This window comes from Anguilla rostrata, chromosome 2 (genome assembly GCF_018555375.3).
Source record: "Anguilla rostrata isolate EN2019 chromosome 2, ASM1855537v3, whole genome shotgun sequence".
Lineage (NCBI taxonomy): Eukaryota > Metazoa > Chordata > Actinopteri > Anguilliformes > Anguillidae > Anguilla > Anguilla rostrata.
The window spans coordinates 73,080,031-73,095,550 of NC_057934.1; the positions used below are offsets into that span (position 1 = coordinate 73,080,031).

Below are 15,520 nucleotides of genomic sequence, written 5' to 3' on the forward strand. Positions count from 1 at the left end.
TCCTCTTTTCTTCTCTTTCTCTCTCTCTCTCTTCCCCCCCCCCCCCCTTATTCTCCATCTCCCTGCTCTCATTGTTTCTCATCCTCTCTCTCATGGTTAGTCTAAACCCCCTCTCCCTGACCCCTCCCCTACAATTCCACAGATATGGCATCTTTGTGAGCTCAGATTCATTGCGCGCTCCAGGGGTGGGAGGTCAGGGCAGCACCTGAATACTCCAGCGCCTCCCAGGGGTGGGAGGTCAGGGCAGCACCTGAATACTCCAGAGCCTCCCAGGGGTGGGAGGTCAGGGCAGCACCAGAATATGGTGGTACTTCACACGTACCTGCTCATTTAAACACACCCCTCCCCCCTCTGCCCCCCTCCCCAGCACCTAAAGGATGAGATAGCAGAGGTGACCAATGAGATCGAGAACCTGGGCTCCACAGAAGAGAGGTACACTGCAGTACACTGCCTGTGTGTGTGTGTGTGTGTGTGTGTGTGAGTGTGTGTGTGTGTGTGTGTGAATGGTTTCTGCTTGTGTCTTTTTTGAGCTCTCTCTGTCAGATCATGTCGTCCATAATTGAGGGGCACATCAATAAAATGTATTTTTGTTGCAGGAAAAACATGCAGAGGAATAAACATGTGGCCATGGGCCGCAAGAAATTCAACATGGATCCTAAAAAGGTATGCCCCACCTTTGCCATCACACTGACTGCTGTTTCACTGACTGATCACACTGAGCTCTGCAAGCTGATTGGATACTGTGCCGGTTGGTCTCTGACTGTGTCTCTGTGTGCTGATTGGTCAGGGGATCCAGTTCCTGATTGAGAATGACCTGCTGAAGAACACCTGTGAAGACATTGCCCAGTTCCTCTACAAAGGGGAGGGGCTTAACAAGACTGCTATTGGAGATTACCTGGGGGAGAGGTGAGAGCGCTCCTGCACTTCCTGTGTGCTTCTGTACCTGCACAGTCTGCTCACCTGTGTGCTGCTGTACCTGCAGCCTGCTCACCTGTGTGCTGCTGTACCTGTACAGTCTGCTCACCTGTGTGCTGCTGTACCTGCACAGTCTGCTCACCTGTGTGCTGCTGTACCTGCAGCCTGCTCACCTGTGTGCTAGTGTACCTGCACAGTCTGCTCACCTGTGTGCTGCTGTACCTTCACAGTCTGCTAACCTGTGTGCTAGTGTATCTGCACAGTCTGCTCACCTGTGTGCTGCTGTACCTGCACAGTCTGCTCACCTGTGTGCTAGTGTACCTGAACAGTCTCTGCTCACCTGTGTGCTGCTGTACCTGCACAGTCTGCTCACCTGTGTGCTGCTGTACCTGCACAGTCTGCTCACCTGTGTGCTGCTGTACCTGCACAGTCTGCTAACCTGTGTGCTGCTGTACCTGCACAGTCTGCTCACCTGTGTGCTGCTGTACCTGCACAGTCTGCTCACCTGTGTGCTGCTGTACCTGCACAGTCTGCTCACCTGTGTGCTGCTGTACCTGCACAGTCTGCTCACCTGTGTGCTAGTGTATCTGCACAGTCTCTGCTAGAACACCTGTTAATATTAGGCTTGGAAAAAGTGAGAAATTAAAAAAAAATAAAAGATTCATAACATAAGAACATAAGGAAGGCTGTGTAGTATAATGGGTAAGGAGCTGGTCTCATAACCTAAAGGTTTCAGGTTCGATTCCCAGGTTGGACACTGCTGTTGTACCCTTGAGCAAGATACTTAACCTGCATTGCTTTAGCATATATCCAGCTGTATAAATGTGTGCAATGCAAAAAGTGTAAGTGTGTAAGTCGCTCTGGATAAGAGTGTCTGGTAAATGCCTGTAATGTAATGTTCTTCTCCTGGGCCTGACAGAACTCATTTGAGAGGGTGGCGGGGTTGACCCCTAGTTCATCGTCATGGGTCCTCAATCCCATCATCACGCTGTTGCCTAGTGATGGGCATGTAGCCAATAGCCCTGTTCAGGGGCCAGGTTATAAAAAGCTCTCCTATGTGGGTTAATGCGTAAAATTATGGACTTGCCCCCAATTCACATGTTCAATTTTTACTGAGCCACTGTGATGGACCCACATGAATGTCAGAGAGGACTACAGGCTTACCCTAGTGAGCATCAGATTGTGTGTTTATGAGGACTACAGGCTTACACTAATGAGTATCAGAATGTGTGTTTATGAGGACTACAGGCTTACACTAGTGAGCATCAGAATGTGTGTTTATGAGGACTACAGGCTTACACTACTAGTGAGCATCAGAATGTGTGTTTATGAGGACTACAGGCTTACACTACTAGTGAGCATCAGAATGTGTGTTTATGAGGACTACAGGCTTACACTACTAGTGAGCATCAGAATGTGTGTTTATGAGGACTACAGGCTTACACTAGTGAGCATTAGAATGTGTGTTTATGAGGACTACAGGCTTGCACTAGTGAGCATTAGAATGTGTGTTTATGAGGACTACAGGCTTGTACTAGTGAGCTGTAGAATGTGTGTTTATGAGGACTACAGGCTTACACTAGTGAGTATCAGAATGTGTGTTTATGAGGACTATCCATCCATCCATCTATCCATCCATTATCTATACCCGCTTATCCTGAGCAGGGTCGTGGGGGGTGCTGGAGCCTATCCCAGTGTACATTGGGCGAGAGGCAGGAATACACCCTGGACAGGCTGCCAATCTGTCGCATGGCACACACACCATTCACTCACACACTCATACCTACTGGCAATTTAGAGTCTCCAATTAGTCTACCTACATGTCTTTGGAGGAAACCAGAGTACCCGAAGGAAACCCACGTGGACACAGGGAGAACATGCTACCCACTGCACCTCCCGTTTATGAAGACTAGATTATCTAAATTGTCTCACTTATCTACTGTCTGACAAGTGATGTCATAATTGAATTCAGTTGTCTACTTGGTGACTTCATACTGTAATTAGCTAACCGGGCGCCTGTGTAGTGTAATGGTGGTAAATGTTAACTGTGTTTCAGGGATGACTTTAACATCCAGGTCCTGCATGTGTTCGTGGATCTCCATGAGTTCACAGACCTGAACCTGGTCCAGGCCCTCAGGTAAGTAACCACCCCCCACCCCTCCTTGCGGCTTATTGGCTGATTTTTCAGGCAGTTCCTGTGATTCTCGTGGCTCATCGGCTGGTTTTACAGACAGTTTCTGTGATTTTGCAGCTCATTGGCTGGTTTTGCAGGCAGTTCCTGTAATTCTTGCGGCTTATTGGCTGGTTTTGCAGGCAGTTCCTGTGATTCTTGCGGCTCATTGGCTGGTTTTGCAGGCAGTTCCTTTGATTCTTGCGGCTCATTGGCTGGTTTTGCAGGCTGTTTCTGTGATTCTTGTGGCTCATTGGCTGGTTTTTCAGGCAGTTTCTGTGACTCTTGCGGCTCATTGGCTGGTTTTGCAGGCAGTTCCTGCCATTCTTGCAGCTTATTGGCTGGTTTTGCAGGCAGTTCCTGTGGAGTTTCCGGTTACCGGGGGAGGCGCAGAAGATCGACCGCATGATGGAAGCTTTTGCCCAGAGATACTGCCAGTGCAATCCTGGGGTCTTCCAGTCTACAGGTGCATCTGTACCTGTGTATCTGTGTACAAGTGTGTGTGTACCTGTGTACCAGTGTATGTATGTACCTGTGCATCTGTGTACCAGTGTGTGTGTACCTGTGTGTCTGTGTACTAGTGTGTGTGTACCTGTGTACCAGTGTATGTGTGTACCTGTGTGTCTGTGTACCAGTGTACTTGTGTGCCTGCATACCTGTGTGTCTGTGTATTTGTGTGCCTGTATACCTGTGTATCTTTGCGTCTGTGTACCTGTGTACCTGCATATCTGTGTATCTGTGTGTCTGTGTACTTGTGTGTCTGTATTTGACTGGTGTTCCTGATCTGGGTTTGCCCAGTGTCCCTAGTTTGGGTTTGACTTGTGTTCCTGATCAGTATTTGACTGGTGGTCCTCATCAGGGTTTGACTAGTGCTCCTGATTGCAGATACCTGCTACGTTCTGTCATTCGCCGTCATCATGCTGAACACCAGCCTGCACAACCCCAACGTGAAGGACAAGCCGTCTGTGGAGCGATTTATCGCCATGAACCACGGCATCAACGACGGGGGAGACCTTCCTAAAGAGCTGCTGAGGGTCAGTGTGTCCCTGAGAGTCAGACCTCTCTGTGCTGATCTCTTTCTGCTGATCTCTCACAGATCTCCCTCTGAGCTGATCTCTCTCAGATCCCTCTCTGTGCTGATCTCTCTCAGCTGATCTCTCTCAGATCCCTCTCTCTGCCGATCTCTCTCAGATCCTTCTCTATGCTGATCTCTCTCAGATCTCTCTCTGTGCTGATCTCTCTCAGATCTCTCTCTCTCTGCTGATCTCTCTCAGATCTCACTCTGAGCTGATCTCTCTCAGCTCCCTCTCTGAGCTGATCTCTTTCTGCTGATCTCCCTCAGATCTCCCTTTGAGCTGTTCTCTCTCAGATCTCTCTCTGTGCTGATCTCTCTCAGCTGATCTCTCTCAGATCTCCCTCTGAGCTGATCTCTCTCAGATCCCTCTCTGTGCTAATCTCTCTGCTGATCTCTCTCAGATCTCCCTTTGAGCTGATCTCTCTCAGATCCCTCTCTGTGCTGATCTCTCTCTGCTGATCTCTCTCAGATCCCACTCTGTGCTGATCTCTCTCTGCTGATCTCTCTCAGATCTCCCTTTGAGCTGATCTCTCTCAGATCCCTCTCTGTGCTGATCTCTCTCAGATCTCCCTCTGAGCTGATCTCTCTCAGATCCCTCTCTCTGTGAATCTCTTTTTGTGCTGGTCTCTGTGCAGGTATCTCTGCTGATGTCTGTAGATCTCTCGTTCCTTTAGAAGTTGTATGAGAGCATAAAGAACGAGCCTTTCAAGATCCCAGAGGATGATGGGAATGATCTCACTCACACCTTCTTTAACCCGGACCGTGAAGGCTGGCTCCTTAAACTGGGTGAGTGAGGGACCCGCAAGCAGCACACATGCATGTGCAAGAACACACACTAACTCACATACACACACACTCACACTAACTCACATACACACACACACACACACACACACACACACACACTAACTCACATACACACAATAATACTTGTGCAAATACACTCACACTCTCTCTCTCACACAATCACGCACACACACACACACACACACACACACACATAGTACATCCCCGTGCACGCTGAGCACTGCTGGCCCAGAGGGTGACCTCAGTATTCCATGTAGAGCCCTGGTATGTAGAGCCTTGTAGGCTGTCTCCCTGGCTAGTCACTCCCTCTGGTGGCCAGTTTAAAAAGTGTCCAACAGTCATGCTCCAGATTCCTTGTTTGATGATGAATTTGCATGTGGGTTACGGCTCATTGTACAAACTTGTTTGTATAATTTCATTTTGACCCCTGAAATTTGTTCATTCAGAGTGAGATTCTTTATGATTTAATTTCTTTATTCCTTTTTTTCCCCTTTGTTTTTTTTTTGTGTTTCTGCGATTTTGGCGGTTGTTGTTTCTTCAGGAGGTATGTACCGCCCTCCATAGCTCCGCCCCCTCAGGTGCTTCACTGGTGCTCTGCTAGGCTGTCTGTTTTAACCTTTGACCTTTATCTGGTATTTGTAGTTTTATTCTGAAGGGCATTGCTGCAGTGTTTTCTGTGTTTGGCTTTATTTACTGGCGGTCTGTCCATGCACGTTTTCTGCTCTGCTTCAGCATTTTCGCGGCATTTCCTGCGTGGCTGGACCGCTCTCCATGTCGCTTGTGACCGATGGCGAGTCGGTCGTCTGTCGCTGTGGTGTGTGCGCTTATTCGCCATCTGGGATGCTGCAGTATTCCCATTGAGACTCCCAGAATGCCTGACTGGCATGGAAAAATACATTAAAATGATGATCTTTAATACCCAGTCTGATCTCTCCTTAGGGAAGGGGACACTATGTTAGGGCTCTGATTTTACTCCTTAGGGAAGGGGACACTATGTTAGGGCTCTGATTTTACTCCTTAGGGAAGGGGACACTATGTTAGGGCTCTGGTTTTAATCTTTAGGGAAGGGGACACTAGGTTAGGGCTCTGGTTTTTCTCCTTAGGGAAGGGGACACTATGTTACAGCTCTGGTTTTTCTCTTTAGGGAAGGGGACACTATATTAGGGCTCTGGTTTTTCTCCTTAGGGAAGGGGACACTATGTTAGGGCTCTGGTTTTAATCTTTAGGGAAGGGGACACTAGGTTAGGGCTCTGGTTTTTCTCCTTAGGGAAGGGGACACTATGTTACAGCTCTGGTTTTTCTCTTTAGGGAAGGGGACACTATATTAGGGCTCTGGTTTTTCTCCTTAGGGAAGGGGGCTCTATGTTAAGGCCCTGGTTTTACTCTTAAGGAAGGGGACACTATGTTAAGGTCCTGATTTCTCTCACCCTGAAGGGAAGGGGACACTATTAGGGTCCTGCGTTCCGTCCCTTGGTCAAGAGGACACAACATTTTAACCAAAGAGGCTACTGCTCCACTAAAACAGTGTTTGTCTTCTTTGGCTTCTTTGATGCAAGTAACTACAGTATGAGCAGGGGTTAAATTGGGATTTGGGAGGTGGGTGGACCCTGAGATCCGGTGGGAAGTGAGTGAAAAAAGGTACAATGAATGTCTCAGCTCAAAACAGTTGTATCTTTAATGTATTGTGCACAAAATTGTAATTAAGGAAAATAATGTTTTAAAAAGAATGTATACTATTGATGCAAGCTTTTACATTATTTTACAAATATTTCAAGTTTGTCAAGTGTCATTAATGCTGAGAATTTTTTTTTTACCCCCAAAAATAATCTGTCGTCATCCTTTTTTGTCCTCACTTTCTTCCTCCTTTATCCATCTTTCTTAAACTGTCGAATTGAAACAAAATAAAACCAGCGGCGACTGGTGAGCTGAAAATTGGTGATGCGCAAAACTTTCCTTTAAACTAATTATTGATCTCAAACTGTTTTAATTCATTTTCAGTGAGTAACAAGCATGCAAACATCTGACTAATGAATTGGAAAGGGACACACAGCTTCTTCGCATTGTGTTAGGGAGATTAAATGATAAATGCGATTTAGAAAAATCAATTTTAATCACTAAACGGGGAGTATAAATACAATTAATCCACAAAATAGGATACTCAATACTATCATATATAGCCAGCTGTCCCCAAATAGGCAGTTTTAGCGAGTAGTCTTGGCCTTATAGCCTACATGTATTTTCATTTGCAGTACGAAATTGTGCACATTTTTAATCAACATTATTTGCGGATAAATTCCGCACTTCTTTCTCCGCACTCGTATTCATGGCAAATATCTGCAATGCGTAGATTGTAAACAAAATTGAATTGCAGGTTTTGTTTTTGCTGGTTATTTTGAAAGCTAACACAGTAGATAACAGACTGGTGTATCTTGTTTGTTAAGTGTAGACTACTTTGTGATTAAAACCGATTTTTAACGGATAAATTGAATTTATGATTTAATCACCCTAACACGGTATGAAGACGCTCTGTGTTAGACTACTTGCCATTTGATTAGTCTGATCGTTGGCACGCTTGATAATAAAGGGAAATTACTGATGAAAACAGGTTGAGATCAATGATTAGTTTAAAGGAAAGTTTTGCGCCCCACCAATTTTCAGCTCACTAGTCACCAGTCGCCGCTGAATAAAACGTTATGTGGGAAATAGCTATTCAATCCTAGCTTAGCTGCTGACCAGCAACCTGCTGATTTTGTTCAAGCAATCAAAGTTGCCATTAATAACAGCCGGTGTTCGTGGGGGCTGTTTATTCATCTCTCTTTAAAATGTTGCATAGATGAAATTACATGTTAATGAAATTACCTACCGCATCCGCTTCCAAACAATCAAGACAATCAACGATATTTTTCTTTCTGTGCCTGTTCCTCCTGAGTTTTTTTTCTTCAGATTTTTGATTGGTTGAGCGAGTAACTGGCTAGAGGGAACACATGGACTCGAGTATACGAAAAATGGACTGGATTGTCATAGTTATTTGTAAAACTGCCGGTCAAAATTATTTATTTATTTACCAAAGGCGTCCACCCCCAATTTAACCCCTGAGTATGAGTAGTGTATATGTGTGTTGTGGTAAGTGATGAATAGTTTGTGTATAGTTGTAGGTGATGAGTTTCAGTCATGTGTAACAATGAAACGACTATTTGAGTAAGTGGTGGCAGAATCTCAGCCTGGCCTGGAGACTAAAAGTAACTGGAACACCTCTCATTTGCTGGCTTCTTCTGTCCATTTTTGTCCGGCCCCGCCCTCATTCCACACTGCTGCTCTGATTGGCTGACATTACCAGCGCCACTCCGTGTCCTCTGACCTCACTGCTGTGTGTCTGCTCCCCCAGGCGGTCGAGTGAAGACCTGGAAAAGGCGGTGGTTCATCCTCACAGACAACTGCCTGTACTACTTTGAGTACACCACTGTGAGTGACTACACATCCCATAATGCACCTGTCCCGTCCTCTCTGTGGCACACGCCAGTACTTCTCCCTCTGTTTTTAGGACAAAGAGCCGAGAGGGATTATCCCGCTGGAGAACTTGAGTATACGGCAGGTAGAGGACTCCAAGAAGCCAGTAAGCCCCCCCAGCCCCCCCCCCCCCCCATAATGCTGCAGCTCCTTCCCCTGATTGACACAACTGGTGATTCTGTTAGCAATATCAAATCAAATCAAATTTTATTTATATAGCGTATTTTACAACAGTTGTCACAATACGCTTTACAGACAGCCCTAGCCTAAACCCCCACAGGAGCAAGCCTAAGGCAACAGTGGCAAGGAAAAACTCCCTGTGGCAGATGGGGAGAAACCTTGGAAGGAACCAGGCTCAAGGGGGAAACCCATCCTCCTCTGGTCGGCTCAGGGTGCCGACTGGTGACCAGCATGTCAGCCAGTTTATGCAGAAGATATGATAAGTGATGTGGCTCAGATGATGGGTGGGGCCAGGTGGCGGTGATGGGGAACAGCAGGTGGCGGCAGATGTGGGCAGGGTGGAGGCAATGACGAAGGAGGGGCTGGACCGCAGAGGTGGGGGAGACCAGACGACTCTCGAAGCACTCTCGAGGGTTGGGGCAAGAGCCCCGCCGGCAGCGTGGGGAAGAGGGTGGAAACAGCAGTTAAGGGATTTGCAATATACCAGACAGTGAGTAAGTGCCAGTGCTATGTATTGTGGGACGCCGCCAGGAGTAGAATATGGCTGCATATCTACTAGGACAGGGATGGAGAGCCCATGCAGTCATGAGGGGTAGACAACCATACCCGCCTATCAAGAGCCAGCCCATGTAAAGTCGGGTCACAGCTGATTGACAGGTGACAGTAAGGAAAGGATTGCCACCTAGAAAGCTCTATGACTACAGGCTTCTCGCACCCTGTCTCCAGACTATAACTGATTGTAAGCTTGAGCATAGAGGTGCGTTTTTAATCTAGATTTAAATATTGAGACTGTGTCTGACTCCTTTATAAATAATGGAAGCTGGTTCCACAGTAGTGGGGCCCTGTAGGAGAAAGCCCTACCACCTTTTAGGTTCTTGGAAATTCTTGGGACTACCAAGTAGCCTGCGTCTTGAGATCGGAGTGACCTTGTGGGCTTATAAGGTAGGAGCAGGTTCGATATGTACACAGGTGCACGTCCATGCAGAGCTTTAAAAGTCAGGAGCAGAACCTTGAAGTCTATCCTATACTTAATGGGTAGCCAGTGAAGCGACGCTAGTACTGGTGTAATGTGCTCATACTTCTTAGTTCTGCTCAGGATACGAGCAGCTGCATTCTGCACAAGCTGGAGACTCTTTAACGAGTTATTAGGGCAGCCAGAAAGCAGGGCGTTACAGTAGTCTAACCTAGACGTAACAAATGCATGGATCAATTTTTCAGCATCCTCGACTGACAGGAAATGTCTAATTTTAGCTATGTTGCGCAGCTGAAAGGGAACGCCCCCCCCCCCCCTCAGTGTTCAGATTGCATTAGAGCCTCTTCTTCTGTATTCAAATTTACTGTCCCCTCTGTCTGAACTACCCCGTTGCTCCCGCCCCACAGCACTGCTTTGAGCTCTTCATCCCGGACAGTAAGGACCGGGTGATAAAGGCCTGTAAGACCGAGGCAGATGGGCGGATGGTGCAGGGGAACCACACCTTCTACCGAATCTCCGCCCCCACCGCCGAGGAGATGGAGGATTGGATCAACAGCATCAGGTGAGTCTGTCTGTCCATCCCTGCATCCATCTGTCTGTCTGTCTGTCTATCCAAATCTGCATTGTCTGTCTGTCTGTCTGTCCATCCCTTCATCCATCTGTCTGTCTGTCTATCCAACTCTGCATTGTCTGTCTGTCTGTCCATCCCTTCATCCATCTGTCTGTCCATCCCTGCATCCATCTGTCTGTCCATCCCTGCATCCATCTGTCTGTCTGTCTATCCAACTCTGCATTGTCTGTCTGTCCATCCCTTCATCCATCTGTCTGTCTGTCTATCCAACTCTGCATTGTCTGTCTGTCTGTCCATCCCTTCATCCATCTGTCTGTCCATCCCTGCATCCATCTGTCTGTCCATCCCTGCATCCATCTGTCTGTCTGTCTATCCAACTCTGCATTGTCTGTCTGTCCATCCCTGCATCCATCTGTCTGTCTGTCTATCCAACTCTGCATTGTCTGTCTGTCCATCCCTTCATCCATCTGTCTATCCATCCCTGCATCCATCTGTCTGCCCAACCCTGCATCCATCTGTCTGTCTGTCTATCCAACTCTGCATTGTCTGTCTGTCTGTCTGTCCATCCCTTCATCCATCTGTCTGTCCAACTCTCCATCCATCTGTCTGTCTGTCTGTCCAACCCTGCATCCATCTCTCTGTCCAACCCTGCATCCATCTGTCTGTCCATCCCTGCATCCATCTGTCTGTCTGTCTATCCAACCCAGCATTGTCTGTCTGTCCAACCCTGCATCCATCTGTCTGTCTGTCTATCCAACTCTGCATTGTCTGTCTGTCCATCCCTTCATCCATCTGTCTATCCATCCCTGCATCCATCTGTCTGCCCAACCCTGCATCCATCTGTCTGTCTGTCTATCCAACTCTGCATTGTCTGTCTGTCTGTCTGTCCATCCCTTCATCCATTTGTCTGTCCAACTCTCCATCCATCTGTCTGTCTGTCTGTCCAACCCTGCATCCATCTCTCTGTCCAACCCTGCATCCATCTGTCTGTCCATCCCTGCATCCATCTGTCTGTCTGTCTATCCAACCCAGCATTGTCTGTCTGTCCAACCCTGCATCCATCTGTCTGTCTGTCTATCCAAGCCTGCATTGTCTGTCTGTCTGTCCAACCCTGCATCCATCTGTCTGTCCAACCCTGCATCCGTCTGTCTGTCCATCCCTGCATCCATCTGTCTGTGTGTCTATCCATTCGTCTGTCCCTAGCAAGGTACCTAATCTGATCCGGCTGTAAGAAATAATAATAATCAGAGCGTCTGCTACATGGCAATGATGTTGAACAGAGAGGATTATTTGTGTTCAGGAGCTGACAAACCACCCCCCCCCCCCCCCCCCGCCGCCCCCCGACCCCCCCTGCAGGGCAGCCATCAGCCGGGACCCTTTCTATGAGATGCTAGCAGCCAGGAAGAAGAAAGCATCCTCCCTGAAGAGGCACTAGCCGTGCTAGCCAGGTGCAGCCAAGACTGTTCAGTATCAGAGCACCAGCCACTATTGAGACTCTCCACTAGCCTGCCTGGCTAGGCATTAGCAGGCGCATTAACCTGGCTGGCTAGGCATTAGCAGGCTGTGCACTAGCCTGGCAGCCTTGGCATCAGTGGGCTGTGTACTAACCTGGCTGGCTAGGCATCAATGGGCTGTGCACTAGCCTGGCTAGCTAGGCATCAGTGGGCTTTGCACTAGCCTGGCTAGCTAGGTTCAGCTTTTTTAGCAGAGCTGTCTTTTGCGCTTGAGGATGTGGGCTGTGTGAATCAGCTACTCTCAGGGGAGGGCCTTCATTGGTGGGAGGAGCCAGGGGGTGGGATCTCAGCAGGATGAAGCTCTGGGATTGGATGAAACTCTGGGAATGCTGGTAGCTAATGATTCTGCCTACTGACCTTCAACCGAACAGGACATAGCCATGCCCTGCCATGCCCCCTTCCTCTCTCCTCTCTCTTGCCGGGCACTGATGTTCCTCACTGGTTTTCTCAGCTCACACACGCACACACACACATACAGGTGCGCATGCTCACACACACACACATACACACTCATGGACACATACATACACACACGCACACGTACAAGCTTACACAGGCACGCACGCACACACACACACACACACATACAGGTGCGCATGTTCACACACTCACATACACACACTTGGACACATACATACACACATTCACATGCGCACACACACGCACGCTCACACACACGCACACATGCACACGCTTGCACACACACGCACGCTCACACACATGCTTGCACACACGCACACACACACACGCTCACACACGCGCACACTCACACACACGCACACACACACACGCTTGCACAGGCACGCACACACACACACACGCTTGCACAGGCACGCACACACACACACACACTCACACACACACACACACACACACACACACACTAATGCAGCTTTCACCCCAGTGTGCTCTAGGTGTATAGGTATAGAGTGTGCTCTAGGTGTATAGGTATAGGCAGAGTGTGTATTTTTCACACCCAGATGTGCGCCTCTGTTCCCTCTCAAGGGCATCTCAGGGGCGAGGGCCACGCCCTGTCACTGCTGGTGTTCTTTCTGTTCTTTCTGGGTTTTTTTATTTATCTTTTTAGAGCTTTCCCCATCATTGGCCACCCCCCACTTCTCTTATCACTTATTCGCTTATTTCCTAGCTTTCTATTGGTTGCAACTTCTACGGGGGGTGGGGGGCACACAGTAATAAGAGAGATCTGTCTGGGACTGACGATCAATCATTGAGTAAACACATTGAGCAATGTGGAGGGAGAGAGAGCGAGAGAGAAAAGATAGAGAGCGAGAGAGAGAGAGGGAGACGGGGCAGTCAAGTGATGGGAAAAGTTATCCGGCATTGGGTGTTGAGGACCATGGGAAGAGATTTTGGCTGTAAATTCTCAGGAATCTCATGTTCATCTTTGTGCCAGTAGAGTTTTGGGGTGTGGCCTGCGCTGACCAATAAGGAGTGGCCTTGAAGGCCGGATGCAGAAATGGTGGCAGAAGTGAGTGCCAGGGCCTGGTCAGCCGCTCCACGCCTGCAGAAGGTCAAAGGTCACAGAAGTGGTTCTCACCAGCAGTGGATGATTAAGAGATGGGGTCGAATGAAGGAGTGAAAACACTTCCCAGCTGACTGGTTAAGGGTCCTTTAACAGGAACTCACTCACATGCCTCTTCCCGTCCTGACTGAACATACTTCCTCTGGTCTTCTCCTCGTTTATGAAGTTCATAAAAAGTCAAACTGGATTATGTGCCTGCAGAGTAGATCATGATTGATACGGGTAGGCTGGTTCCAAAACAGTTTCAGAGATACGTAAAGGCTTAATGCACACACTGTACCCACTCCAGGCAGACGTGTGCTTAGCTCCACATTATAGCAGTACACACTACAGACGTGAACTCATACGCAACAGTAAATTACTTTCCTCACTCCCTACTGTGTGGGTCACAGTTGACATACATGGTTATAAAGCAGTGCAGTGTGGGTAATGTAGTACCCACTGTACTCTCTGCTTCTGTAGATGGCGTACCTCTTTATTGGTACCCCGTGTGCCGTTGCTATGCTGAAATACAGAGTGGGCCCGCACCCCCAAAATAATGGGGGTGGGGGCGTGCGGCCATAGGAATTATGCAGATGCACCCGGCTGTAGCCCCGCCCCCACTCTTCAGAAAGGGACATATCTGTCTCTCCCTCTGTCCTGTCCTGCAAAAAAAACTACATTTGTGTGTGAAAGCGAAGCTGAGATTTCTTACGGTGATCACAGGTTGGTGAATGCACCTGTTCGTTTCTGTTTGATCAGCATTTAAATGCAGATCTGTGTGTGCTGACCTCTGCGCCGCCTTTTCTGTGCCTTTGCACCCCAGAGTGCTGACTAAACACAAAAGGAGATTATATTATATATTATTATATATGTTATATAGTATTGCATTACATATTATTCGTCTCATCACAGCTGTATGTTCACATCCCTATAGTTTTGGGCCTAATTTATAATGTCATTATTTGCATTTACTCTAGAAAAGCAGCAGGTTTTTTTTTTTTCATTTTTGTATCATTGTTGGATTTCAGCCATGTACTGTGGACCCAATAAAGGAAACACAAATTTAAGAGCTTTAAAATGTCTTTATTGTGAAATTTCAGTTCACACTGTGTCCAGCTATTCAAGCAAACACTCGCCATACAGTAGCCCAGTAAAGCTCACACTGCCCATTTAACACCTGTAAGAGTCTGACTCAGGTGCTGTAGATCTTATAGGACACACTGCGCATTTAACACCTGTAAGAGTCTGACTCAGGTGCTGTAGATCTTATAGGACACACTGCACATTTAACACCTGTAAGAGTCTGACTCAGGTGCTGTAGATCTTATAGGACACACTGCGCATTTAACACCTGTAAGAGTCTGACTCAGGTGCTGTAGATCTTATAGGACACACTGCGCATTTAACACCTGTAAGAGTCTGACTCAGGTGCTGTAGATCTTAAAGGACACACTATGCATTTAACACCTGTAAAAGTCTGACTCAGGTGCTGTAGATCTTAAAGGACACACTGCCCATTTAACACCTGTAAGAGTCTGACTCAGGCCGGTAACCTACCTCTGCACAGTTATAGCGTGTTCTGGGAGTTCACCTGTGTACAGGTGAGAGGTGTCTACAGGTAGGCCGGTAACCTACCTCTGCACAGTTATAGCGTGTTCTGGGAGTTCACCTGTGTACAGGTGAGAGGTGTCTACAGGTAGGCCGGTAACCTACCTCTGCACAGTTATAGCGTGTTCTGGGAGTTCACCTGCGTACAGGTGAGAGGTGTCTACAGGTAGGCCGGTAACCTACCTCTGCACAGTTATAGCGTGTTCTGGGAGTTCACAGGCGTAATGTCACTGAAGTCCTTCACTATGGATCACAGCTCTACCCTCTACACTGCTGAACTACACAGGGTGTAAAGATGAGATCCCTGAAGGATTTAATCACCTGCGAAGCCCCTTCCTGTGTGGGACAGGTATGACACAGTCTTCATCATCCCTTACAGAACCTGTACCAGGAAATTCCCATTCAGTCCTGTGGGCTCTACCAAATCTTTTTTATTGGATACCTATGAAAAAAAATTACAATAAAAAAATCTTGGGACAGTTCTACGAACAAATCAATCTGTATGCAATGTATAAGAGGTCTGCACCCGTTACCAAGGCTACATAGTTAATACACAGAGATCTAAAAAATCTGAATCCATGACGATTTCCTGACACCTCGTGACATTAGCCCATACTGCTGTAAAAAAAACTTGATTCTTTTCTAGCGTGTTCTTACTTGTGTACAAGTCTTGTG

The 15,520-nt window shown here is 47.6% G+C and overlaps 1 protein-coding gene across 4 annotated transcripts in view; it reads left to right on the forward strand.

Annotated features, from left to right (window-relative positions):
• LOC135249432 (cytohesin-1) overlaps positions 1 to 14,304 on the forward strand; it is a 28,389-nt gene extending 14,085 nt beyond the window's left edge. For 2 of the 4 annotated variants that reach the window (XM_064325076.1, XM_064325074.1), the window contains exons 3-13: positions 368 to 432; positions 597 to 663; positions 788 to 906; positions 2,972 to 3,052; positions 3,439 to 3,551; positions 3,971 to 4,119; positions 4,835 to 4,946; positions 8,353 to 8,429; positions 8,509 to 8,580; positions 10,035 to 10,189; positions 11,555 to 14,304. In XM_064325076.1, the coding sequence (XP_064181146.1) occupies positions 368 to 432; positions 597 to 663; positions 788 to 906; positions 2,972 to 3,052; positions 3,439 to 3,551; positions 3,971 to 4,119; positions 4,835 to 4,946; positions 8,353 to 8,429; positions 8,509 to 8,580; positions 10,035 to 10,189; positions 11,555 to 11,633 (1,089 nt within the window). In that variant the 3' untranslated portion in view covers positions 11,634 to 14,304. Of the gene's footprint in view, positions 1 to 367; positions 433 to 596; positions 664 to 787; positions 907 to 2,971; positions 3,053 to 3,396; positions 3,552 to 3,970; positions 4,120 to 4,834; positions 4,948 to 8,350; positions 8,430 to 8,508; positions 8,581 to 10,034; positions 10,190 to 11,554 lie in introns of all 4 variants that reach the window. The other 2 variants (XM_064325075.1, XM_064325073.1) reach the window with 2 other exon arrangements.
• Positions 14,305 to 15,520: the final 1,216 nt, after the last annotated feature.